Source organism: Malaclemys terrapin, chromosome 8, assembly GCF_027887155.1.
Source record: "Malaclemys terrapin pileata isolate rMalTer1 chromosome 8, rMalTer1.hap1, whole genome shotgun sequence".
Classification (NCBI taxonomy): Eukaryota; Metazoa; Chordata; order Testudines; family Emydidae; genus Malaclemys; species Malaclemys terrapin.
Window position 1 is genome coordinate 62584119 of NC_071512.1, and position 26512 is coordinate 62610630.

At 42.8% G+C, this 26512-nt stretch overlaps 1 protein-coding gene and 1 long non-coding RNA gene across 2 annotated transcripts; one reads left to right on the plus strand and one right to left on the minus strand.

Annotated features, from left to right (window-relative positions):
• Nucleotides 1-232: 232 nt before the first annotated feature.
• On the plus strand, nucleotides 233-25539 carry RGS13 (regulator of G protein signaling 13). Its single transcript, XM_054037620.1, has 6 exons — nucleotides 233-340; nucleotides 2292-2782; nucleotides 5152-5220; nucleotides 8716-8777; nucleotides 21718-21884; nucleotides 25058-25539. Exons 3-6 carry the CDS (start codon nucleotides 5156-5158, stop codon nucleotides 25229-25231), a joined length of 468 nt encoding a protein of 155 aa, XP_053893595.1. The 5' UTR covers nucleotides 233-340; nucleotides 2292-2782; nucleotides 5152-5155; the 3' UTR covers nucleotides 25232-25539.
• On the minus strand, nucleotides 23786-25955 carry LOC128842008 (uncharacterized). The gene is made up of 3 exons (XR_008445931.1): nucleotides 25801-25955; nucleotides 25548-25653; nucleotides 23786-24277 (listed from the first exon to the last, which is right to left on the minus strand). It is a non-coding gene; the product is annotated as an uncharacterized LOC128842008 (long non-coding RNA).
• Nucleotides 25956-26512: the final 557 nt, after the last annotated feature.

Sequence of the window (26512 nt, forward strand, 5' to 3'; positions counted from 1 at the left end):
TCAGAGAATACCTAAAGGATTTCAATACAGTAAAATACTTCTTTTCAGTTCATCATTACAGAGGTCACAATAGTGTCAGAATACACAGCCTGTTTTTATCAGTGGTGCATCAGGAGCCCAATGGAACTTTTTTTTTTCATATTAACCACACACACAGTTTGCATATATATTTGCACGAAAGAAGTCAGGCAACAGCACACACAGTGTGGATACAACCAGAGTGTGACAAGACTTTTTACTTTAAAAGAAAACAGGATGGAATTTGAAAACCTGACCCCCTGGCCAAGTGCTACTACTAAATGAAACATTAAAAAGGGGGGGACAATCCAAGAAAAAAATTGTAAGTATAAGATTATGCACGACTCTTTTCAGAATTTAAATTGAATTAGAGTATTTCCTTCAGCATAAACAGGGAATGTAGAGATAAGGGCACAGCCTTTCTGTCCAGCATATACTTCCCACACACACTTGTAAGGTCAGCCTTAGAATGGCAACGGCACCTGTTTTCTAAATATGTACAATGTGTAGACAAATGTATGACTATGTGAATCTTCTGTATTAAATTCTCAGTATATTAAGATCAATAAAACTCTATTCAATAAACTGAAGAGAGGTTAGAGTGCAATTAACTAAAACTTTTATCATAAAGGTTTCTTTATGGAGACTTCACTGTACAGTCAAAATAGCTGCATACTAAAAAAAGTAAATAGCTTCTTTACAACCGAACATGGCATAATCTTCTCATGCTGAAATAAAAATAATGTATGTTACAGTTTCATGCAAAATAAAGGCTTTGTTCTTTGATCTATCAAAACATTTTTCTGTTTCACAGGATATTCTCTCATTATAGATAATTGTAATTACAGTCATCCCAGACTTATATTGTTTAACAAATTACTCATATCCTTTCCATCTGTGAATAGCTTTAGATCTTAGATTCATTTACTATCAGAAGTGTGATTAATTCTCAGAATGTTGTGTGACTACTTCATTCATTCATATATTGTACTAACTCAGCTAGGGTCCTGTGATTTGCCTTTTGGGTGATGAAATCTGCTGGAAATGCACAATCCTACATGCTAAGATACTTTTCATGAGTTTACGTGGAAAAGCTTTATAATAAACCAAGGAACAGATTTGGGTAATTTGCACACAACTCCTCTGAACTAAATCCACAAGTGGGGTAAGGGTGTATAGCTCCATTGTCTTCAATAGAACTATGCTGATTTATACCAGCTGAAGACTGGCCCCTTTGATAATGGTTACATTCATGTGAATTTCAACAGTATACAATACCCTTGGGCTAGTCCAGAACAAAACAAAAAGGTATACCAGCATGTATATCTCTCTCTGCAGGTCCATATGTGGGGCAGGGCTATGAAGGAAAAGGGAAAGCTGATGAAGACGAACTGTGTAAATACTCAAGACTTGTGATTTAGCACATTTCTGTCATCACATTAATCCAAGCTAGCATATTTCATTAATCTTATCCTTAGCTTCAGAAGTGGATTATATGCATTCCAGCATTTTAAAAGCATTATCAAAGAAATGTTCATATTGTTTCTGAATGCAATTCTATAAACTGACTTGTGTGTTGATACAGTAGCTGAAAACCTACAAGTGAAATTTATTATGAACACTAATAGTGTTGGGCTCAGATAGAGAATGAAAGTATTAGGATCAACTTTGATCACGTACCGCTTTTAATTATTGGAGATAAGCAGTGCAGGTGGGCTAAGGAGCAGAATGTCCGGGTGAGCAGTCTAGGGACTCTATTTGTAAAAACCTTTCTGAATGAGAAGCAGGATCTACAAATGGTGATGCATAAAAACCCAGAGCCACTTCCTGAATGGTGCTAAACCCAGCTTCTAATTTGGGGCACCCAATGTTTCACAGGATGGGGCCCACCACAGACTCTCATATGACATGGCTCCCAGACAGCCACACTTCTACAGAACTAAGCACTTGGAACTGCATGAGAAACGCAAACACAGTACCAAGTGGGATAAACCATTCTTTACTAAAAATACAAAATTCCAAACTGTGTAAAAAGCTTATTGAGAGAGAGCGTGCGAGCAAGAGATTTTTTTATTCAGCACATAACATTAAAAATATTAAAGTTAAATCCAAAAACCAATCCAGGGCTGAGTGGAAACATAAAATAGAAAGAAGTTTCAATAATTCAAAAAGAGCAAAATATTTAGGGAAAAAAGTGTTTTACAAACAGCCTCACAATTGACAACGTAGGGTAAAATTCTGTCCTCATGAACTCAATGGAGTTTTGTTTTTAGTCTCAGAAAGGCCAACTGCTGAGCATGACAGAGACTGAATTACTCATTAGAAGTGACCTCTCCAGGACAGATTGGAGGCATATGGTAAGAACGGTGTGGGAATCACTACACACAGATGCCCATGATGTGCTCTTTCTATGGACAGAGAACCTTTACCTCAAGTTTGACACAATTACCATGAGTACTAAAATACAGTGATGTAAAAGAAAGCAATAAATCAGTAAAATTGAAAACCTTTGCTGCCTTGCACTTGTTTAGTCATTTACACTTATGAACAGAGGGGGCAAATGCTACCAAACCACAATGTGCACACTTTGCACAGGTATATATGACTACATAAGCTGCTAAATAGCAAATAACCAGACTACATAATGGAAGCTTTCAAAGAATGACTCAAGTCTTTCTTATCTTCTAGATTTGCTCTGATTACAGCCATGGGCAGTCTGCCCTCAGTGTAACTCCACTGGTCAACTGGCTAGCACCAGATTCTGGTATGGCATACAATGGTATACTGTAATGCTCTACTCAAGTAAATGAAGCCACACTGCAATTTAGGGCAGCAGCAGATGTGACCTCTAATGTAGACAGCTGAAGCCACTCTTTGCACCAGTAGATCGTTCCTGGATTGAAACTAGCATAAGATGCACCAGAGTAAATCATAGTTTATTGCAGTATACCCTGTCTACATTATGAGTTGCACCAGTGCAACTACACAAATTGCTAGCACCAATGGCTGAAACTCACGCAAATCCTCAGTGCAGACAAGGCTTCAGGGGAAAAACATCGAATTCAGCTGAAACTATGGAATTCATATAATAGTGCTACAAAAAGTAATTGTATTTCTTTGCCTGTTATCTAATGTATTATGAGATGATTCAAATACCTGTAAAGGAAGAACAGAGAACAACATAGTCCTGCTTTCATGAGCTACAAATGTGTAGTTAAGCTCTAGGCCACAATATTTGTTTAAAGTGTTTATCTTTGCTGATATATGTTCTCCAGTAAGAACAAAACAGTCTCCTTTACAATGGAGTTTTCCATACAGCAACCAAAGAAAAAATATTTGTTATCGACTCCTGCTTTAAAGAATTCAACAATGTAGACTACCTTATATTTTAAAATAAAGCCATTTAGGTTATGCAAGAGTTCCACTCCAATGATCCAAAGTACAAATGTATCTGGAGATGAACATTTTTATTACAGCACAGATAAAGGCTACAGCTAAGTATTTCAAAAATGGAGTCTGAAGGTTCTAAATCTTGGCTTGTTCTTTTTTTAAAGTGTTAAGCACCCAGCAACTCCCCCTGAAGTCTGCTTTAAATTTCAGTGGGGGTTTCTGTTGAGTAAATTATTTGGGTTTTGCTTGTGGGCAATTTTTGGAGCATATACTACACACATGTAACTATGCAAAGCCATAGAGCTATGAGAATTTGAGCAGCCATCTCAAGGATACTGGCATGCATTCTCTTCGGGTTTGAGGGATAAGGCCTCATATAGTATTATCAGTCAGAGTTGTTATGGTGCTTTGCAAGTAGGCATTTTAATATCTGGTAGAAAATCCCTAATGGGCTAGATTCTCCGATGGTCTAAACTGATGTAGTTCCATTGATTTCAGACTCTAAGGATATGGCCTAATTATAAGAGAGGTGAGTTTAAGGATTCCACAGTTCAGAATGTCCCCTGGGGCAGTGAAACTTTGCACCATCCTTATTTTGTGTTCCAATATAAAAGCACAATTTAGCCCTAGGATAGGTGTAGGCCAATCAATCCCTAATCTGAACCAAATTGGAGATTTAAATTACTAGACTGAAAAGAGATCTCTTTGATTATTGGTGGGGACTACAATGTAGTAATCTAATTCTAGACTGATATACACAGAAACTCATTTTAAAGAAAGACCCATTTCATAAACAACATTATCATAGAATCTCAGGGTTGGAAGACACCTCAGGAGGTCACCTCAGGAGGTCATCTAGTCCAATCCCCTGCTCAAAGCAGGACCAATCCCAAGACAGATTTTTACCCCAGTTCCCTAAATGGCCCCCTCAAGGATTGAACTCACAACCCTGGGTTTAGCAGGCCAATGCTCAAACCACTGAGCTATCCCTCCCCCCATATATATAAGCTTATTGAAGAATTTGGCCTTCAGAACGTATGGCATTGCTTAGAGAAGGAGGAGCTGGACAAATAAAAAAATAGAAATAAAAAAGGAGAAGACAACTTTCTTCAGTTCACAAATAATTTTCTAGAATAGATATTTCCTTAATTTCCTCATCACTACATAGTACCCATAGTTTCTGACAGGATCCATATGTCAGAATAAGTTTACCAGGTCTGATCAATAATTTGGATTAATATTGACTCAGCACGTCCCAAACATTTGGAGATTCAATAATTCACTCACAAACTCAAAGTTATTCAGTTTAAATCAAAGTCTTGAGCTCTCACATACAAGATCCAAAAGCTACTGAAGCCAGTAGAGAGATTCCCATTGATTTCAATGTACTTTGAGTCAGGCCCAAAATCTCCAAAACCTCTCCAGGCATATTTATAGGGTGTCCCTCAAAACATTTTGAGAGGAGGAATAATTTACTTTTCAACAAAAGCAAATGAAAAACATAAAACCCTGAAAAAAGATTAAGGGAAAAGCCTCATTCCTGTCAAATATTTTCATAAACACAGTGGGTGAATTTAAATAGTTCATCCCGGTTTTAGAGGTCTGACCAATTCCAATTATATTCCCTGTATGTAAAAAGAGGAACACCGTTGGAACTGGTCAGACCTCTAAAATCAGGGTGGACTTTAAGTGCACCTGCTGTACTATATCAGGTTCCAAAACTCACATGTTTTCTTTATTTAGGAGAATGAGCCCAAATATTTGTTGTCTTTGTAAGCTATTCAGAGAAGACGAAAATGGGATCACTTCTAAGTAAGTAGTACTATAATTCTGCAGTCACATAATCCTGCAAGATATGAAGGGATTTAGCCTCCTGACTAAAAGAGTCAAGAGGGCTAACGATACAATTTAATGCTGAATATTTACCCATGCATGTTGTCCTCATGGATGCACATATATTGATCACCTGTTATTCATGCTGTTGCTTCACAGTAGAACAATTTCAATATATTTGCATTGTCTTTAGGCTGTGAGTAACCGGATTGTTTTAATTTGAGCTGTTCAGACATAGACATCTTGGTCCAAGTTCACCCCTGGTGTAACCACTGAAGTCAATGGAGCTATACCTGGGATGAATTTAAAACAGGATGTTTTGGGTTTGTTTTTGTTTGTGGTTTTGTTGTTGTTTTTTTTTTTTTTTTTAAACTCAGCCCCACTGCCAGATGATGAAAATTTGTGCCTTATGCTACCATTTGTCTCAGCTGGACAGGTTCTCCAGCCAATTTAAGTTTCCCATGATTCCATAAATTCCTATGTACACTACAACTGCTTAGCAAGAGAAGAGATTGTGGTGCTTGAGAACCAGGGAGCCCAGCCCACAGAAGAGAATTGGGGCATGAGGCAATCGAACTACAGCTCACATGAAGTACCACAATGGCATTTCCAAACTGAAATCGTTCAGGCCAAAATTTCTAGTTTTTGATTTTTCAGTAAAGTCAAGTTTTTCTGTGTGGAAAAAAACAAACACCAACCAGCTCTCCTTAGCACTTTGCAAGATGGTGGGAGATAAATGGATTTTAAAAGTGTACAAATAATATATGAGAATCCAAAACAACCTCACTAAGCCAGTAGTCTCACTACTAGCAGTAGTATTTATTCTTTTTATTAAAGTAGCACATAGAAGCAACAAGCAAGATTGGGACACCATTATGCAAGACACTGTACAAACACAGTGAGAGATTGTAGGCTCATCAGGGCAGGGACTATCTAAATACAAAAAAACAGAAAAAGATTGGAAGGGAAAACAAATCAAGTGACTTGCCCGAGGTCACACAGCTGGTCAGTGGCATAGCGGGAAATAGAAGCCATGTCTCCTGATTCCCAGTCCTGGGCCTTCTGAAGTGGACCATGGTCCCTTAAGTACTTTGTCTTTTCTAGTTGTGCAGTATACATTGGATAGTGGAGACATAACCAGTTCTTCTCCCTCTCCATAAGGATTCTCACTGCAGCAGATCCTACTGATACAACTGACTAAGTGGGGTTATAGTCAGAAAAGTGGGGAACAAACATCTTAATAGTCCATATTCATTTTCCCCTCAGTGACCTCCATATATTTCCTCAGTTTACAGTAAAACATCATCTTCCCTAAGCGTTAACTTACCCATGGAAAGTAACTAAAAACAGGCTGTTTGTTCTGCTTCACAGATTAACACTAGAGGCAAATATTTAGAAATGGAAATAAAATGGCAGTTTTGATGGCGCTCAGGGAGACAGACAAGAACATCATTTATTCTGTATAAGAGTGATAATGCTGACAACAGTAAAAATGTGTCTGTGTCAGTAACAGCAGATATGACTCAGAAGCAGCTCTATCAACGAATAAGCATTCACAGGAACAAGATGCAACTTTTGCAGAGCCACCTCTCTTCCCATAACCACACACTTCAAGTATTTATGTAAAGAGGAGGTCAGTTAGACATGAGAAAATCCCTGCTTGAACAAGAACCAAATGTGTGACCAGAAATTACGAAAGAGCTGAGACCACAGTTTGGTGGTTGCAAAATTTCTACCAAATATAGGAGTTCAATCTATCCAGAAATGTGCTGAGTAACTGACATTCATTTTTCTGCCTAGAAAAGAAGATTGGCTTACGAACGGTAAGACATGGCAGTGGTGTCTTTCCTAGAATTATATCAAAACAAACCTAAGAAATCACCACAAACTAAACTACAAAACCAGCAAACAGCTGCTGTGCAGAGCAGGCTTACAAATCAATCCTACTAGTACCCACTATCCACAAACCAATACTGCTTTTAATCAAATATGGATTATTCTTGAACTTTATGGTAATTAAGTGGCTTTAGTTGGGATTCAGTAACTGATGCCAAAATGGAAGGACCAAGGGAGAATGAAAACTCCCTCTCCAGTTTGATTAGAGCCTAATGAACTACAATGCACTTTTTCTCCAATCTCTTACATGGACATGAACATTTAGCATAGGCATTTCTTTCAAGTTACCAGTGGTAGGATACTAAAAATTATAAGACCCGGAGACACAAGTAGTATATTTAAAGTTATGCTGATTTACACCCGTGCAGGATCTGGCCCTTAGAAGTTTATTTTTCTTCAAGATGTTTAGTTCTCTCTGATCCCTCAGTCTTTCACAGAACTGAGAGTTAAGAGAATGCAAGACCCCTAGAAAGCCAGGAAATTGCCACGTAAGAACAAGCATAGAAGAAAAACAATCCATGGTTAGTCACCTCTAAGAATCCTCTTGATTAGTAATACTGTGATTAATTTTGAAGTACAAACAAGTAGGGAATTAAATGGATTTAGTGTCTTTTGCAGTCAAGATTCTATTAGTCTTTCCATCATTTATCAGCTACAGTAGAACCTCTCAGTTATGACACCAGAGTTATGAACTGACCATCAACCACACACCTCATTTGGAACTGGAAGCATGCAATCAGGCAGCAGCAGAGACAAAAGCAATACAATACAGCACTGTGTTAAATGTAAATTACTAAAAACAAATAAAGGGGAAGTTTAAAAAAATTTGACAAGGTAAGGAAACTGTTTCATTTAAATTAAGATGGTTAAGATCAGCATTGTTCTTCTCCATAGTAAAGTTTCAAAGCTGTGTTAAGTCAATGTTCAGTTGTAAACTTTTGAAATAACCACCACAGCGTTTTGTTCTGAGTTAAGAACAATCTCCATTCCCGAGGTGCTCATACTACTGAGGTTCTACTGTATAATGTTCAGAGCTCAACCTTTCAGCTGATGGTAAATGTAGAAGGTGTTAGTTGAGAAGAAAAAAGTTTTTACATTTTTTGTTATCATACTCAGTCCCAAGGGACTTTAATAATAGTACCTAACATTGCAGTGGCACCTGAAGTCCTAAACCACAGCAGGGTCTCTAGACACAAATCAACCCTATATGATCATCCCTGCCTCAGAGAGCTGACAATCTGAACTGTTAATGCTGTCTTTATTATTCTCCCATTCTGAAGTACTGTACTGCACTGCCTACACGCACAATTTCCATTGACTTCAAAGGGAGTTGTATGGGTGTAATTTAGTGCAGAACTGGGTCCATAGTTATTGCAAGCTATGTTTTTTTTCAAAACTGTAAGCACGGGATCTGAGACATCCAAAAAATGAACTTGCAGAGAGCAAAATGCATATAGAGGCATTGAATTATGTGACTGGATTTTAGATAATGAAATTTAGCTTTATTTTTAAACCTAGCATTAGCCACCAGTTAACTACAACTCTAATCCCACAATAACCTTTCCCCCTTTTGCAAAGAGTGTCATTGGAGGAAGTGCTACAGTGGTCCCAATCTTTTGAAACGCTGATGACTACTAAATGTAAGTAGTTGTGTGTTTGTATGTTGTATGTTTGTACTCCAGCAGAATTATTTACCAGCAGCTATCTAACTTCTTTAGAAATGTGTGGATAGGGAAAGCTTATGTGATACATTGGTATATCTCCATTTACTGTGTTTTATGGTTACTGACCTCCACTAAAGAGGAAAGCAAATGAAAAATTTTAATGCCAAATCAATCACCACGAATGCCCTTGATGCCCATTGCAATATAATTAGTCACTATGAATCCTTCTGAGAGATAAGTTAGGTGAAGTAATATCTTTTATTGGACCAATTTCTGTTGGGACACATTTTTGAGCTTCACCAAGCTCTTCCTCAGGCCTGGGGAATTAAATACAAACTGGGACAGACCATTAAGCATAAGGGATTCATACATGCTATAGGAGACCACTTAAAATGAAGTGGGCCATTAAGGGTTTAGCAGGCAGTAGGGTGTGTTACAAATTGTTGTAATAAGCCATAAATCCAGCATTTGTGTTAAGTCAGTGGTTTTTAAGTAAAAGCAGCAAAGAGTCCTGGGGCAACTTATAGACTAACAGACGTATAGGATCATGAGCTTTCGTGGGTGAGTACTCACTTCTTCGGATGCATTTTTAAGTGTTCAGCAAAGTTATGAATTTATATTTCTAGGCTCATCTTTTAAAGGTGTTTCACAGGTTTCCTTTGAAGATAAGGACTGAGAGGTCAAACATGGAGTGATCGCTTTGTAAAAAGTGTTCGCCCACGGGTTATAGGGCATTTTTATCTTATTTTTTGTGACGGTTCATTCAAGAGCATAGTGATTGGCTGGTTTCACCCCTATAGTTGTTTTGGGACATCTGATGTGCTAGTTGAGGTACACCACGGGTTGATAGAGGCATGTGATGTAGGAGCCATGAATCTTGAAAGGGGTGTTCTGGGGAGTATTGATCATTGTAGCAGTGGAGATATGTCTGCAGGTTTGCACTTGTTATTATGGCAGGATCTGATGCCATTTTGAGTTGGTGTGTCCTAGTCTGTAGGAAGCTTGGTGAGGTTGGGACGTTGTTTGAAGGCCCGAAAAGGGGGTTTGGGAAAGATTTCTTTCAGGATGTGGTCCTGTAGCGAGGCGGTGGGATACCCCACAGCCCCGCTGAGGCCCGAACCTCCCCTAATGCCAATGTGGGCAGAGCCACCGGGTCCGGAGCCCGCCCCTCCGAGGTCACGGCCCTGACCCGGAAGTATAAAGGCCCGCCTGCAGAGCTCAGGAGAGCCCAGGCTGGCGGAGAGAGCAGACGTCTGTGGCCGAGCTCCCGCTTGGGAAACAGCCGCAGGCTGCGACCGGCCTGCTGACTCACCGGGCCGGTCGAGCCTGCCCCGTGCCAGGTACTCCGAGGAGGACTGGCCAAGCCTGCCCCGTGCCAGCTACCCCGAGGAGGAGCCGAGCCTGCCCCGTGCCAGCTACCCCGTGGAGAAGCCGAGCCTGCCCTCCGCTACCTACCCAGAGGAACCAATGCTGGTGGAGAGCACCGACGACACTAAGACGGCCCAGGTACCATATGAGGGGGAGTGTGGAAGTAGCCCGGGGGCAGCCGACCCCAGTCTGGCTGCTGCACTGCCAGAGCCGATGTCAGTGTGTCGCGGCCAGGATCCCCACTGGCAGCAGCGAGTTTCCGTCGCTGCTAGGGCCCTGGGCTGGGACGCAGTGGAGTTGAAGGGCCTGCGTCTCCCCTGCCATCCACTCATTGGGTGGCAGACTCCCCCTGTTTCCCCTGGCCTAGAGAGGCTGGGTACCTGATTGACTATTTGTTTGCTGCCCCACCCTGACCTAGGGCCTGGGCTGTCCCAAATTGATCCAGCCCCTGCTACAAGGCCTGGGCCACTGACAGACTAGTTGCTTGCTGCCCCGCCCTAACTTAGGGCCTGGGCTGCTATAGACTTTGCCTCAGCCCTTGCGTAAGGGCCTGGGTTTCAGACCTCTTGACTCAGCCCCTGCTTATGGGCCTGAGCCCCTAACTGTGTGCCTGTTGTCCCAGACTGCCGCCGGACCAGAGCGGTGTGACTCCCCACAGCCCCGCTGAGGGCCAAACCTCGACTCTAACCTACTACAGGTCCCCTCAAGTCAGGGTTGTAGTTTGATGACACACCATGTGGGTTCCAGTGTGGGGTGGTAGGTGAAAACTAGGGGTGTATGTTCAGTGGGTTTTTTTCCCCCGTGTATTGAAGCAGGTTCTCTCAAGGTATTTGGGTGACCCATTCCATGATTTGATCTATTTTGCTGGTGGCATGTCCTTGTTTGGTGAAGGCATTTATGCGCATATCGCGGAGTTTCTCCTCAGAGAAAATTCTGTGGTACCAGTGCCTGGCTGTAGATACCAGACTTCTTGCTGTGTTCAGGGTGGTTGCTGGATCCAAAAGTTTCTTGTATATAGTCATCTGTAGGGCTCATCATGGTGTCTAGGAAGTTGATGCTAGCATGGGAATGTTCAAGAGAGTTTGACGGTTGGGCAGTGGTGCTTGAAGTTCTGGAGGAAATCTATGAGTAAGTTTAGGTCATCTGTCAAAAGGATGAAAATATCGTTGATGTCCTCATTCTCAAAGGAAACCTGCACAATGGACAAACTTGGGAACTTAAATTCATTACTCTACTGAACACTAAAAAACATGGCCTTAAACAGAGACATTAAACAGAAGTTACTAGATCACAAGCCCTGGTTCTCATGGGAGACTTCAATCACCCAGATATCTGCTGGGAGAGCAATACAGCGGTGCACAGACAATCCAGGAAGTTTTTGGAAAGTGCAGGGGACAATTTCCTGGTGCAAGTGCTGGAGGAACCAACTAGGGGCAGAGCTCTCCTTGACCTGCTGCTCACAAACCGGGAAGAATTAGTAGGGGAAGCAAAAGTGGATGGGAACCTGGGAGGCAGCGACCATGAGATGGTTGAGTTCCGGATCTTGACACAAGGAATAAAGGAGAGCAGCAGAATACGGACCCTGGATTTCACAAAAGCAGACTTTGACTCCCTCAGGGAACTGATGGGCGGGATCGCCTGGGAGAATAACATGAGCGGGAAAAGAGTGCAGGAGAGCTGGCTGTATTTTAAAGAATCCTTATTGAGGTTGCAGGAACCAACCATCCCGATGTGTAGAAAGAATAGTAAATATGGCAGGCGACCAGCTTGGCTTAACAGTGAAATCCTTGCTGATCTTAAACACAAAAAAGAAGCTTACAAGAAGTGGAAGATTGGACAAATGACCAGGGAGGAGTATAAAAATATTGCTCAGGCATCCAGGAGTGAACTCAGGAAGGCCAAATCACACTTGGAGTTGCAGCTAGCAAGAGACGTTAAGAGTAACAAGAAGGGTTTCTTCAGGTATGTTAGCAACAAGAAGAAAGTCAAGGAAAGTATGAGCCCCTTACTGAATGAGGGAGGCAACGTAGTGACAGAGGATGTAGAAAAACCTCATGTACTCAATGCTTTTTTTGCCTCTGTCTTCACAAACAAGGTCAGCTCCCAGACTACTGCACTGGGCAGCACAGCATGGGGAGGAGGTGACCAGCCCTTTGTGGAGAAAGAAGTGGTTCAGGACTATTTAGAAAAGCTGGATGAGCACAAATCCATGGGACCGGATGCGTTGCATCCGAGGGTGCTAAAGGAGTTGGCGGATGTGATTGCAAAGCCATTGGCCATTATCTTTGAAAACTCATGGCGATTGGGGGAGGTCCCAGATGACTGGAAAAAGGCTGATGTGGTGCCCATCTTTAAAAAAGGGAAGAAAGAGGATCCAGGGAACTACAGGCCAATCAGCCTCACCTCCGTCCCTGGAAAAATCATGGAGCAGGTCCTCAAGGAATCAATTCTGAAGCACTTAGAGGAGAGGAAAGTGATCAGGAACAGTCAGCATGGATTCACCAAAGGCAAGTCATGCCTGACAAACCTAATTGTCTTCTATGATGAGATAACTGCCTCTGTGGATGAGGGGAAAGCAGTGGATGTGTTATTCCTTGACTTTAGCAAAGCTTTTGATACAGTCTCCCACAGTATTCTTGCCAGCAAGTTAAAGTAGTATGGGCTGGATGAATGGACTATAAGGTGGATAGAAAGCTGGCTAGATCGTTGGGCTCAACGGATAGTGATCAATGGCTCCATGTCTAGTTGGCAGCAACATAAACCCTTAAACATTATCCACACATTTCTAAATGCTACCATTGTTTTCAAATCTCAAAACATACTAAAACAGCAGCAAACTGCAAGAAGATTTGTTTATGTGATTAACACAAAAATTAAACATAAGAACATAAGAATGGTCATATTGGGTCAGATCAACAGTCCATCTAGGCCAGTATCTTGTCTTCCAACAGTAGCCAATGCCAGATACTTCAAAAAGAATAAACAGAACAGGGAAATTATCAAGTGATCCCTCCCCTGTTGTCCAGTCTCAGAACATGGCAATCAGAGGCTAGGGACATCCAGAGCATGGGGTTGCATCCCTGGCCATATTGACTAATAACCTATCCTCCATGAATTTATCAAATTCTTTTTTTCACCCAGTTATAGTTTTTGCCTTCACAACATCCCCTGGCAATGAGTTCCACAGGTTGACTGTGCATTGTGTGAAGTAGTACTTATTTTTGTTTGTTTTAAACCTGCTGCCTACTAATTTCATTGGGTGACCCCGGGTTCTTGTGTTACATGAAGGAGTAATATAACACTTCCTTCATCATTTTCTCCACACTAGTCATAATTTTATAAACTTCTATTATATTCCCCCTTCGTCATCTCTTTTTCAGGATGAACAGTTCCAGTCTTTTCAATCTCTCCTCATATGGAAGCAGTTCCAAACCCTCAATCATTTTTGTTGCCTTTTTCTCTACCTTTTCCATTTCAAATATATCTTCTTTGAAATGGGGAGACCAGAATTGCATGCAATATTCGATGTGTTAGAGTAGCATGGAAATATTTAGTGGCATTATGTTATTTACTGACTTATTATCTATCCCTTTCCAATGGTTTCCAGTGTTCTGTTAGGTTTTTGCTGCTGCACATTGAGCGGATGTTTTTCGAGGACTATCCACAATAACTCCAAGATTTTTTTTTTGGAGTGGTAACACCTAATTTAGGCCCAACCTATTTTATGTACAGTTGGACTGATGTTTTCCAATATGAATTAGTTTGTATTTATCAACACTGAATTTCATCTGCTATTTTATTGCACAGTCTTGTGAGAGCCCTTCGTAACTCTTTGCAGTCTGCTTTAGACTTAACTATCTTGAATAATTTTGTATCATCTGCAAACTTTGCCACCTCGCTGTTCACCTCTTTTTCCAGTTCATTTATTAATACACTGAAAAGTAAATCAGTCAAGGGCCAGATTGTGCTATAAAAGCGCAGCCTTTAGTGGGGGCAATATAGAGTATTACTGTGCAAGGGAAGATCTGGAATGCACTGTGCTATAGAGAGGCAGTTTAAAGTATCAGAAATCACACACAAGCAGCATGAGTGCTTGTAACCACCACCCTCAGCCTGTGGCATGCTGACATCTCTTGCAGAAACCAGAAAACCCTGTGATCTGCATCACTGGAGAAAATTGCTTTTAGAATTAGAGAGCTATGAATCACTCACATTATGTAGATTTTGCCATTGATGAAATGTCTCCGCATTGCTCTCAGGTTGCTGCAAAGGGCCAAGTATACGAACTATGAGAAACTTCACTTGAAGTCAGTGAAGCTGCAACTGCTTATCCCAGAGCTATGTTGCTCTTAAAATATTTACCTACACTAGGTTTTACTGGAAAATATTTCTCACCATTGCTAACAAAGGTGCTACTCAGCAAGTGGTAACAATGGTTGAAACCTCAATGTTCTCATGGCTGCAGGCATTTTAGCCACTGTATCATCAAGCAAGAAGAACAGGAGTACTTGTGGCACCTTAGAGACTAACAAATTTATTTGAGCACAAGCTTTCATGGGCTACAGCCCACTTCTTCGGATGCATAGAATGGAACATATATTAAGGAGATATATATACACATACAGAGAGCATAAAAAGATGGGAGTTGTCTTATTAACTCTGAGAGGCCAATTAAGTAAGAGAAAAAAACTTTTGAAGTGATAATCAAAATAGCCCAGTACACAGTTTGATAAGAAGTGTGAAAATACTTACATGGGGAGATCTGTCTCCCTCCACCCCTCTCGCTATAACAAACTCCTGGGTATGCTGAACAAATGGCTTGGATCCCCAGGTGCATTATAGCAAAGGTGCACTGTACCCTTAATGTATACCAGAACATAATTTGAAAAAGCTTTTATTTGCTGGAGAGAAAACTGACAGCTCTCTTAGTTACGATGATGGCAGCAACAAAAGTCACCTTTCCTTTTGATGACAGAGGAAAAAAATGGAAGCGGCACAGGAGCCAGCAAACAGAGCTGTAAATAGGGGAGTTTGATTGGGAGTTTGCAAGGGGAGTTTGCAGGGAAGACTAAAAGAGGCAGGCAGAGGAACAGACAGGCTAGTGAAGGGAATGCGTAGTGTTCTGGCAGTGTTTTGCTGCTTGTTGGGGGTTTGCTTTTCTGTGGGTTGTGGTGTTTTGGTTTGGTTTGTGTTTCCCGGACTAACAGGACTTAGGTGGCAAGTCTATGACAGAAGCAGCAGTGGTGGTGACCCAAGCAGTGGAAGACACAATGAAGATGACTGGATGTAGAAGCTGCAGTATGTACATGATCCTGGAGCGGGTACGTGAAAAGAGTTTCGTCTGCATGAAGTGCCACCTGATAGAGCTTATGGAAGAAAAGATCCGAGGATTGGAGATGTAGGTGGAAACTCTGGTTGAGTTTAGAAAGGGGTTTGAGCAGATGATGGAGCAAAGACATGAGGAGGCTGAAGGGAAAAGCTCAGACTTGCAGATGGAAGAAGGACCGAAGAACTCTGAGGGGAGACTGATTGGTGAAACAGTAGAAGCATGTGACTAAGAGAACCAGGCAGAGGAAAAGACAGGCTAGTGAAGGAGAAATAGAGCTCAGAAACAGGTTTGTGGAGTTGGAAAATGAAGAACGGGCACAGCAGGTGGTCACTGAAGGTGAGAGGGCAAGGAAGAAGAGAAGAGCAGTGAGTCCTATAGGAAGAAGGGAAGAGTCAATGGAGATAACACCAAATATGAGCCCCAGGAGGATACAGGATGGGTTGCAGAGGACTGCAAGGGAGCAGGGCTGGCTTTAGCAAGTGTGAGGCCCAATTCCTGGGGCAGCACTTCGGATTGCCGGCCGGGGTCATGGAGCCGCGGGGCTTGCTGCGCTCCGGCCAGGGTCGCAGGGCTGCGGGGCTTGCTACACTCCAGCAGGCGCTCTGGCCAGCGCTCTGGCCAGCGCTCCGGCCGGGGTCACGGGGCTGCTGCACTCTGCCGGAGCTCCAGCCGGGCTCACGGGGCTGCAGGGCTTGCCGCACTCCGGCCAGAGCTCCAGCCGGGAGAGCGGGGCCGTGGGACTTGCCGTGCTTCAGCTGGAGCTCCTGCCGGGAGAGTGGGGCCCCCGAAGATGACCGCCGCCAGGGTGAGTGCACGGGGCCCTCTTAGGTGCGGGGCCCAATTCCGGGGAATCGGGCTAATCGACCTAAAGCCAGTCCTGCAAGGGAGATTAGGAATCGAGAGGACTTGCAGCCAGAGGAAACGAGATAGACCAGAGAATCGCACCATCACCAGGAAAAGGCAGGTCTACATGATTGGGGACTCCTTACTGAGAAGAATTAAATAGGCCTGTAACCAGAGCTGATCCAGAGAACAGAAGGGTGTGCTGTCTGCCGGGTGCGAAGATACGGAATGTGGACCTGAGGCTGAAGAGGATCCTAACAGGAGCGGGAAAGTATCCACTGATTGTCCTTCATGTGGGAACAAATGATACGGCTAGATTCTTACTGGAATGAATCAAGGGAGACTATGCAAGGCTGGGGAAGACGCTTAAGGAATTTGAGGCTCAGGTGATCTTCAGTGGGATTCTGCCTGTTCGTAGAGAAGGGCAACAAGGTGTGACAAGATTATGATGCTCAACAGATGGCTCAGGCAGTGGTGCTATAAGGAGGGCTTTGGGATGTATGGCCAGGGCTGGCTGCAGGTACCAGCCCACCAAGCATGTGCTTGGGGTGGTGCGGAGGAGCCCCGGCCGGACTCGCTGCCCTCCCACCGGCGCTCCAGCCTGTCGGGGAGAGCGGGGCCCCCAGCCGGGCTCGCCGCCCTCCCCCCAGCGCTCCGGCCGGTCGGGGAGAGCGGAGAGACGCAGCGGGCTCGCCACCCTCCTCCCGGTGCTCTGGCTGCCGGGGAGAGCAGAGAGCCCCGTCCGGGCTCGCCACCCTCCTCCCAGCGCTCTGGCCGCCGGGGAGAGCGGAGAGCCCCGGCTGGGCTCGCTGCCCTCCCCCTGGCTGGTTGGGGAGAGCGGAGAGCCCCGGCCGGGCTCGCTGCCCTCCTCCCGACACTCTGGCCGCTGGGGGCTCTCCGCCCTTCCCTTGGCACTCTGGCCACCGGGGAGAGCGGAGAGCCCCAGCCGGGCTCACCGCCCTCCCCCCAGCGCTCTGGCCGCCGGGGGCTCTCCACCCTTCCCCCGGCACTCCGGCCAGCCGGGGATTGTGGGCACGCGGCCGGGCTCGGCGCCCTCCCCTGCCCTAGGGTGGCAAAAAAGCCAGAACCAGCCCTGTGTATGGCCACTGGGAGGCATTCATGGACAGAGGACTGTTCTCTCTGGATGGACTTCACCTGAGTAGGGAGGGAAATAGACTTCTAGGATGGAGGCTGGCATAACTAATTAAGAGAGCTTTAAACTAGGAATTTGGGGGAGATGGTTGGGAGATGTACAGGTAATTTCCACACCGGATTTTAACACTGAGAGGGAAGAAAACAAAGTAAGAAAGGATACAGCTGTGGGTAGGAGAACGGACATAAGGAGGAAGGGTAGTGTAGATCCCAGTCTAATAGGTGATACTGGCAGTAGAATATCAATGCCTAATCAGGTAAAGAATGTGAGCGAAGCCAAACAGCAAAAATTAAGATGCTTGTACACTAATGCAAGAAGCCTAGGTAACAAAATGGAGAAACTAGAGCTACTGGTGCAGGAAGTGAAACCAGATATTATAGGGATAACAGAAACATGGTGGAATAGTAGTCATGACTGGAGTACAGATATCGAAGGGTATGTGCTGTTTAGGAAAGACCGAAATAAAGGCAAAGGTGGTGGAGTAGCATTGTATATCAATGATGAGGTAGACTGTAAAGAAATAAGTGATGGAATGGATAAGACAGAGTCTGGGGGAAGAAAGCTACTAGAGCCTCCCCTGGGATAGTGCTTGGGGTGTGCTATAGACCACCGGGATCTGATTTGGATATGGATAGAGACCTCTTTAATGTTTTTAATTAAGTTAATACTAATTGGAATTGTGTGATCATGGGAGACTTTAACTTCCCAGATATAGACTGGAGGAAAAGTGCTAGTAATAATAATAGGGCTCACTTTTTCCTGGATGCAATAGCTGATGGATTCCTTCACCAAGTAGTTGCTGAACCAATAAGAGGGGATGCCATTTTAGATTTGGTTTTGGTGAGTAGTGAGGACCTCATAGAAGAAATGATCGTAGGGGACAACCTTGGTTCGAGCGATCATGAGCTAATTCAGTTCAAACTAAATGGAAGGATAAACAAAAATAGATCTGTGAGTAGGGTTTTTGATTTCAAAAGGGCCAACTTTAAAAAATTAAGGAAATTAGTTAGGGAAGTAGATTGGACTGAAGAACTTGTGGATCTAAAGGTGGAAGAGGCCTGGAATTACTTCAAGTCAAAGTTGCAGAAACTATCAGAAGTCTGCATCCCAAGAAAGGGGGAAAAAATCATAGGCAGGTGTTGTAGACCAAGCTGGATGAGCAAGCATCTCAGAGTGATTAAGAAAAAGCAGAAAGCCTACAAGGAATGGAAGATGGGAGGGATCAGCAAGGAAAGCTACCTTATTGAGGTCAGAACACGTAGAGATAAAGTGAGAAAGGTCCAACTCTACATGGCTTTTGGCCTTGCAAAGGGAATTAAAACCAATAGGAAAAAGTTCTATAGCCATATAAATAAGAAGAAAACAAAGAAGGAAGAAGTGGGACCGCTAAACACTGAGGATGGAATGGAGGTTAAGGATAATCTACACATGGCCCAATATCTAAACAAATACTTTGCCTCAGTCTTTAATGAGGTTAATGAGGAGCTTAGGGATAATGGTAGGGTGACAAATGGGAATGGGGATATGGAGGTAGATATTACCACGTCCGAGGTAGAAGCCAAACTCAAACAGCTTAATGGGACTAAACCGGGGGGCCCAGCTAATCTTCATCCAAGAATATTAAAGGAACTGGCACATGAAATTGCAAGCCCATTAGCAAGATTTTTTAATGAATCTGTAAACTCAGGGGTTGTACCATATGACTGGAGAATTGCTAACATAGTTCCTATTTTTAAGAAAGGGGAAAAAAGTGATCCGGGTAACTACAGGCCTGTTAGTTTGACATCTGTAGTATGCAAGGCCTTTGAAAAAATTTTGAAGGAGAAAGTAGTTAAGGACATTGAGATCAATGGTAATTATGACAAAATACAACATGGTTTTACAAAAGGTAGATCGTGCCAAACCAACCTGATCTCCTTCTTTGAGAAGGTAACAGATTTTTTAGACAAAGGAAACGCAGTGGATCTAATTTACCTCGATTTCAGTAAGGCATTTGATATGGTTCCACCTGGGGAATTATTAGCTAAATTGGAAAAGTTGGGGATCAATATGAAAATTGAAAGCTGGATAAGGAATCGGTTAAAGGGGAGACTACAACGGGTCATACTGAAAGGTGAACTGTGAGGCTGGAAGAAGGTTACTAGTGGAGTTCCTCAGGGAGCAGTTTGGGGACCAATCTTATTTAATCTTTTTATTTCTGACATTGACACAAAAAGTGGGAATGTGCTAATAAAGCTTGCGGATGACACAAAGCTGGGAGGTATTGCCAATACAAAGAAGGACCGGGATATCATACAGGAAGATCTGGATGACCTTGTAAACTGGAGCATAAGTAATAGGATGAAATGTAATAGTGAAAAGTGCAAGGTCATGCATTTAGGGATTAATAACAAGAATTTTGGTTATAAGCTGGGGACGCATCAGTTGGAAGTAACAAAGGAGGAGGAGGACCTCGGAGTATTGGTTGATCACAGGATGACTATGAGTCGCCAATGTGATATGGCCGTGAAAAAAGCTAATGCAGTCTTGGGATGCATCAGGCGAGGTATTTCCAGTAGAGATAAGGAGGTGTTAGTACCGTTATACAAGGCACTGGTGAGACCTCATCTGTAATACAGTGTTCAGTTCTGGTCTCCCATGTTTAAGAAGGATGAATTCAAACTGGAACAGGTACAAAGAAGGGCTACTAGGATGATCCGAGGAATGGAAAACCAGTCTTATTAAAGGAGACTCCAAGAGCTCAGCTTGTTTAGCCTAACCAAAAGAAGGCTGAGGGGAGATATGATTGCCCTCTATAAATACATCAGATGGATAAATACCAGGGAGGGAGAGGAATTATTTACCTTCAGTACCAATGTGGACACAAGAACAGATGGACATAAACTGGCCATCAGGAAGTTTAGACTTGAAATTAGACAAAGGTTTCTAACCATCAGAGGAGTGAAGTTCTGGAACAGTCTGCCAAGGGGAGTAGTGGAGGCAAAAGACATATCTGGCTTCAAGACTAAGCTTGATAAGTTTATGGAGGGATGGTATGATGGGATAGCCTAATTTTGGCAATTAATTGATCTTTGACTATTAGCGGTAAATACGCCCAATGGCTTGTGATGGGATGTTAGATGGCGTGAGATCTGAGTTACTATAGAGAATTCTTTCCTGGATGTCTGGCTGGTGAGTCTTGCCCACATGTTCAGGGTTTAGCTGATCACCATATTTGGGGTCAGGAAGGAATTTTCCCCCTAGGGCAGATTGGCAGAGGCTCTGGGTTTTTTTTGCCTTCCTCTGTAGCATGGGGCACGGGTCACTTGCTGGAGGATTCTCTGCACCTTGAAGTCTTTAAACCATGATTTGAGGACTTCAGTGGCTCAGACATAGGTTAGGGGTTTGTTACAGGAGTGAGTGGGTGACATTCTGTGGCCTGCGTTGTGCAGGAGGTCGGACTAGATGATCATAATGGTCCCTTCTGACCTTAAGGTTTATGAGTCTATAAAAGCCTTCCCTTTTTCCCAGTTAGACCATGATTTTTTGATGTTTAGATGTTTTTCACTCTGATGTAGAGCTGAATTTTTAAAAATAATTATCACCCTTATAACAGATGTATACGTGTTGTGTGATTTTTAAACCAAAGAGGAAATTTTTTCTTTGATATTCTGCTCTTTCTGCACATGTGCAGCTCTCACTGATGTTAAGGGAGTTCTGAGCATGTACAAAATGAATATTGAAGTCTGAAACTTTTATATGCCACATTGAGTGGCCAGTTATCCCCTAAATATTCTTTTAAAACCATTCTATTAACAGTCTCACATTTTATGTAAATATAAAACAAAAAGGGACAGAAGATTTAAAAGTAGTCCATAGGTGCTGGAACTAAGAGTGCTGCAGCACCCCCTGGACTGAAATGGTTTCCATTATATACAGGGTTTACAGTTTGGTTCAATGGCTCTCAGCACCCCCACTATAAAAATTGTTCCAGCGCCCCTGAAGTAGTCTATGATACACATACTGACCATGGGTAGTACCTTATCGCATGAGTAGCCCCATTGTCTTCTGTAGGATTTCTTGTGGAGTCAGGAACTATTCAACATGAGAAAAAGTACCAAAACTGGTCCATAATCCTCGTCTAGTCATTTTTCACTCAAAGCTAAGCAAAACCTGTTTGACAATTATCTTCCTAAATGCTATCATTTATAGTTTATAAAGTTTGACTTCTGAAATATTTTCAGATGGGCCTATAATCTACAAGACCTACCTGAAGACAGAATACAGTGATGAGAACATTGAATTCTGGCTTGCATGTGAAACTTACAAGAAGATTGAATCACGGAGGAAAAGGATTTCTGTGGCCAGGAGAATTTTTAAAAATTACATTCAGCCCCAGGCGCCTAAAGAGGTGAATTAACATTGCAAGAACTGCTCCGTCCCTCCCTCCCATGTGTGTACACACACACACACACACACACACACACACACACACACACACACACACACACACCTGTTTATATTAAAAATATGCATGTGGTATCTGTTGAAACTGAAAGCAGCAGCTTGCAAAATGCAACAATAAATACTTGGCAATGGCACTCACTGTACAAAGCAGTGTAAAGATGTTTACTTGATTAGTAATTTTCACAGCACCTTTGTGAAGCAGGTAATTGAGTATTTTTAACCTCATTTCAGATAAGAAACTGAGGCAGATAGGTAAAATTCTTTGCCCCAGGCCACAGAGGGAGTCAGTGCCAGAACTGATATATCCACACTGATATATACCTGCCTCTGGAGATTTCCATTACTTGCATCTGAAGAAGTGAGGTTCTGACCCACGAAAGCTTATGCTCCCAGTACTTCTGTTAGTCTCAAAGGTGCCACAGGACCCTCTGTTGCTTTTTACAGATTCAGACTAACACGGCTACCCCTCTGATACAGTGCCAGAACAGAGTCTAGAACTAAATTCCTGGGGAGGGGAGGGGTCCATACTTTTAGGGCATTGTACAAAGCCTGTTGATGCCAATGGGAGTCTTTCCAAACACTTCAGCAGACTTTGAATGTGACCCTTACTTAGTCCAGTACCTGGAAATTAAGTGAAATTTCTACCCAGTTCCATCCCTTTTGAGAGTTGGCAGAAGCATGCTAAAAGACCATCAAGTTCCCAAAAGCACTGAAGAAGTAAGAAAAATGGAAGTAATTCATTCCAAATGGTTAAGCTACTTTCAGTAAATCAATCCTTAATAATCCTCTAATAAAAACATGGACAATTTTTAGGAAAAACAGACCAGATTTGGCTGTATGAACAGGGATTAATATTAAAGGGTGGTTCTTTTCTGTTAAAACACTATATAAACATGACACCCAGCAGATCATTTCTAGGTGTCTTCAGAATCATATCTTCTCACGTTACTGACAAAAATAAATTAATTTCCTTTTTATTCATTACCACTGCAAGTCCAACACAGCACTGGTAGAGTGAGGCTTGATTTTTTTCTGGCTCATGCTTCAGCAACAGAATTGTTAACTAAATACAAAATGCACAATACAAATTGCTGGAGATGTGAGGGCTAGAAAGAGCTCAGTTTGATTCTCAGATGCCAGGCTAAGGTTGGAGTAGGGTGACAGTTTACAGCTTTGATTAAGAGACAACAATATTGTCACCCCTGAAAGTTGAAAATTCATGAGACTGGCTCAAAAATTTATGGGATTATTTTAAACATTATGAGGCGTTTGAGAGTTTTTTTGTTTTGAGGCTTTTGGGGGGGGGGGGGGGGAGAAAGAGAGAGGATGGATTGGTTGGCCTCAGGGCCGGCTCTAGGATTTTTGCCGCCCAAAGCAAAAACAATTTTGGCCGCCCCGCCCCCTTCTTTAATTACCCCACCCCCAGCCCTGCCTCAACTCCGCCCCTTCCCCAAATCCCAGCCCTGCCTCCTCCCCACAGGCTCTCAAGCCTAGGAGGGAGGGAGGGAGAGGGAGAAGCGGCGCGTGCGCTGCGGCCACTCGGAGTCTCCCCCTCCCTCCCAGGTTTGAGAGCCTGGGAGGGAGGGGGAGACTCCGAGTGGCCGCGGCCCGGGCGCCGCTTCTCCCCCTCCCTCCCAGGCTCTCAAGCCTGGGACAGAGGGGGAGCAGCGGTGCGCGAAACGGCCGCTCGGGATCTCCCCCTCCCTCCCAGGTTTGAGAGCCTGGGAGGGAGGGGGAGACCCCGAGCCACCGCGGCGTGTGAAACAGCTGATTCGCGCGCCGCTGTTCCCCCTCCCTCCCAGGCTCTCAAGCCTGGGAGGGAGGGGGAGCAGCGGCGCGCGAATCAGCTGTTTCACACGCCATGGCAGCAGCCGCGGAGGTGAGCTAGGGCGGCCGGGGCACATTTTTAGGGGTGGCATTCTGGCGCCAGCCAGGCCGTCCCTAAAAATGTGCCACCCCAAGCACCAGCTTGTTTTGCTGGTGCCTACTGCCGGCCCTGGTTGGCCTGCCTGCTGTTTTTTTATTTGAGCTTTTCATGGGCATTTATACGAAATTCAATCACAAATATACAAAAAAAATACACATGCTTAGAGACGGATAACCTCCCTTTTGCTTATCAGTATTGACAGCCTCAAGCATTGAATAATCATGAGTCAGTTCTCAAAATCATGAGATCAGCATAACAAAATTTTTAAATAATACATTGTGAATTCTTAGTTTGCCTTCTGGTTTTGAGTCTTTGGGAACACGCTTCCTGTTTTCAAGTTTTTCTCTGCAAACATGAGGGCTTGAAACTTTCTTTTTTTAAATGGAAGCTGATGGTGATCTCAACATAGTCTGTATTCAAAACAAAACAAAAATGCAATAGTATTAGGGAATGAGTAGATTGCACTTTAAAAAACACCCTTGGTACAGCAAGGTCTCCACACATCAACAGTTACACATAAATTCACATGCCTCCAGCTCCTCTTTCAGTCTCCAATAAGTGCAACTTAACAGAGCAAATCTAAGTACAAAATGTTTAGTTGAACTGCAATTGCCTTGGTCAATCTCCTAGATTATGGTGAGGTTCAACTTTTATTTGCAGTACCTTTCTATCAGAAAGGTAAACACCACCAGTACACATTAAGCTCTTAGACATCCACAAAGCTTCCACTCATCCACTGCAAATCCTCATCTGACTCCTGAGTCTCTTATACAATAACCCATTTCCTAATCAGGATTGATGTACAATATTTGTTGTAAAATATTCTGTGACTTCAGAAGCGTGATTTTCAAAAGTGATGTGATGAGCACCCAATGGCTCCCACTGATTTCAGTTGGTCAGAATGTCTGAAAAACAGGCCTTCAATTTAGATAAATAAATAGATATGGGAACCTAACTTTAAGTGGGGGGAGACAAACACTTTTATACCAAGATTTTTAAATACTAGATTTTTATTTTTCTTAATAATCTCTCTCCTGTAGCTCCTTTTCAACATAGAGAACATGGTGCCAAAGTTGATCATATGGATGTAAGGCATAGGCTGCAGCCTACCAAGCTTCATCTTTGCAGTACCCTATTTTTCTCCTCTGTATTTTTGTTGTAACTTTCTTTAATATTGTTTTATTTTTCAGATTAACATTGATAGTCCTGCAAGGGAAGCTATTATCAGGAATATTCAAGAACCAACTCAATCCTGTTTTGATGAAGCTCAGAGAATAGTTTACATGCACATGGAAAGGGATTCATATCCCAGGTTTCTTGGATCAGAAATCTATCAGAAACTCAAACACAGGCCTTCAGACTGACAGCAATGACTCAATACATTAAAGAGGGAGACTAAGGATTTAGCAGAAGAGACTTCCTTCTGGTTTATTAATGTTTTCAAATGGTAAAAGAAGAACAGAAGAAATCAGCCAATGGATGAATTTTCCTTACAAAGAATGGTAGTTTGTTCTTATGCAGATATTAGAGCTGAACATAAAATACTTTCCACCCTCCACCTCCTCAGTGAAATATTTCAGCTTTATGTCAAAAAATTGAAAGCCACTTTTAGTTCACCTCAGTCTGTCTGGAATTTAAAAAGTCATTACGGGGAAGAAACCTAGGACCCCACACACTTACCACAATCCATGGGAAATTAGCTGCCTCTTGTCCTTCTCCTACCAGCCAGGGAAGACTAGTTCCACATCCTCATCAACATCCATCACTATCCAAGGGAAGCCACCATCTGTGTTAGAAATAAAAGTGCTGCGGTTTAGAATGATAGTTACTGTACCATATTGTAAATTCTATAATTCACAAACTAAAATTCAGCACATTGCCCAGTTAATCAGCTAAACAGTCTCAAGTGTAAAGAGAAACACATGCACATTACATTTGATTACACAAAAAATACATCAGTTTTCAGCAGGCTCCAAGGATAGTTGTAATTGTATCCAGGCGTATTTAAGCTACTGTGCATTTTGTGCCCAAATGCTCTTGGATTAATAAAGTAAGATACAAAGCAGGTTGTTAAACCTTAGAGGAGAGATATGGAATGCTTTTGTTTAATAAGTCATGTTGGGAACAGCTTCATAAATCTGGCTAGCCAGGTGCAGATGGTAGAAAATAAACACCTAGATTAGTTCTGCATGACTTGTGTTTTCACAGCGCCGTATGACGTTTATTATGGATAGCCCTATATTTCATGCCACTCACATTTTGGCAGATTCACCTGATCTGCCTGTTCACTGCACTATTCAAAGTATAGCTTTTGCCCCTTTATAATTAGATTGTTTACATCACTATCAGGCCCTCACCCAACAAACGTATCCAAATGAAAACATTTCTTGTAAATCTTTCATATATAAAACCTAGAGGGGAAACAATGGACTACTGTGAGCTGTTCATTAAAAGAATAGGGCATGCTGCTAGTTTGGATAAACAGAATACAAATCCTTCTCTTGGATAATGGATTGGATTAGTGAGGGGTGCTATCCCAAATTATAAGATAAGATACTACTAGTTTTCACCTGAGCGTTACATGTTCTAATGTCTAAACTAATTATAAGATCTCTCACACACACTAAATCATAAGTGATTCTGTT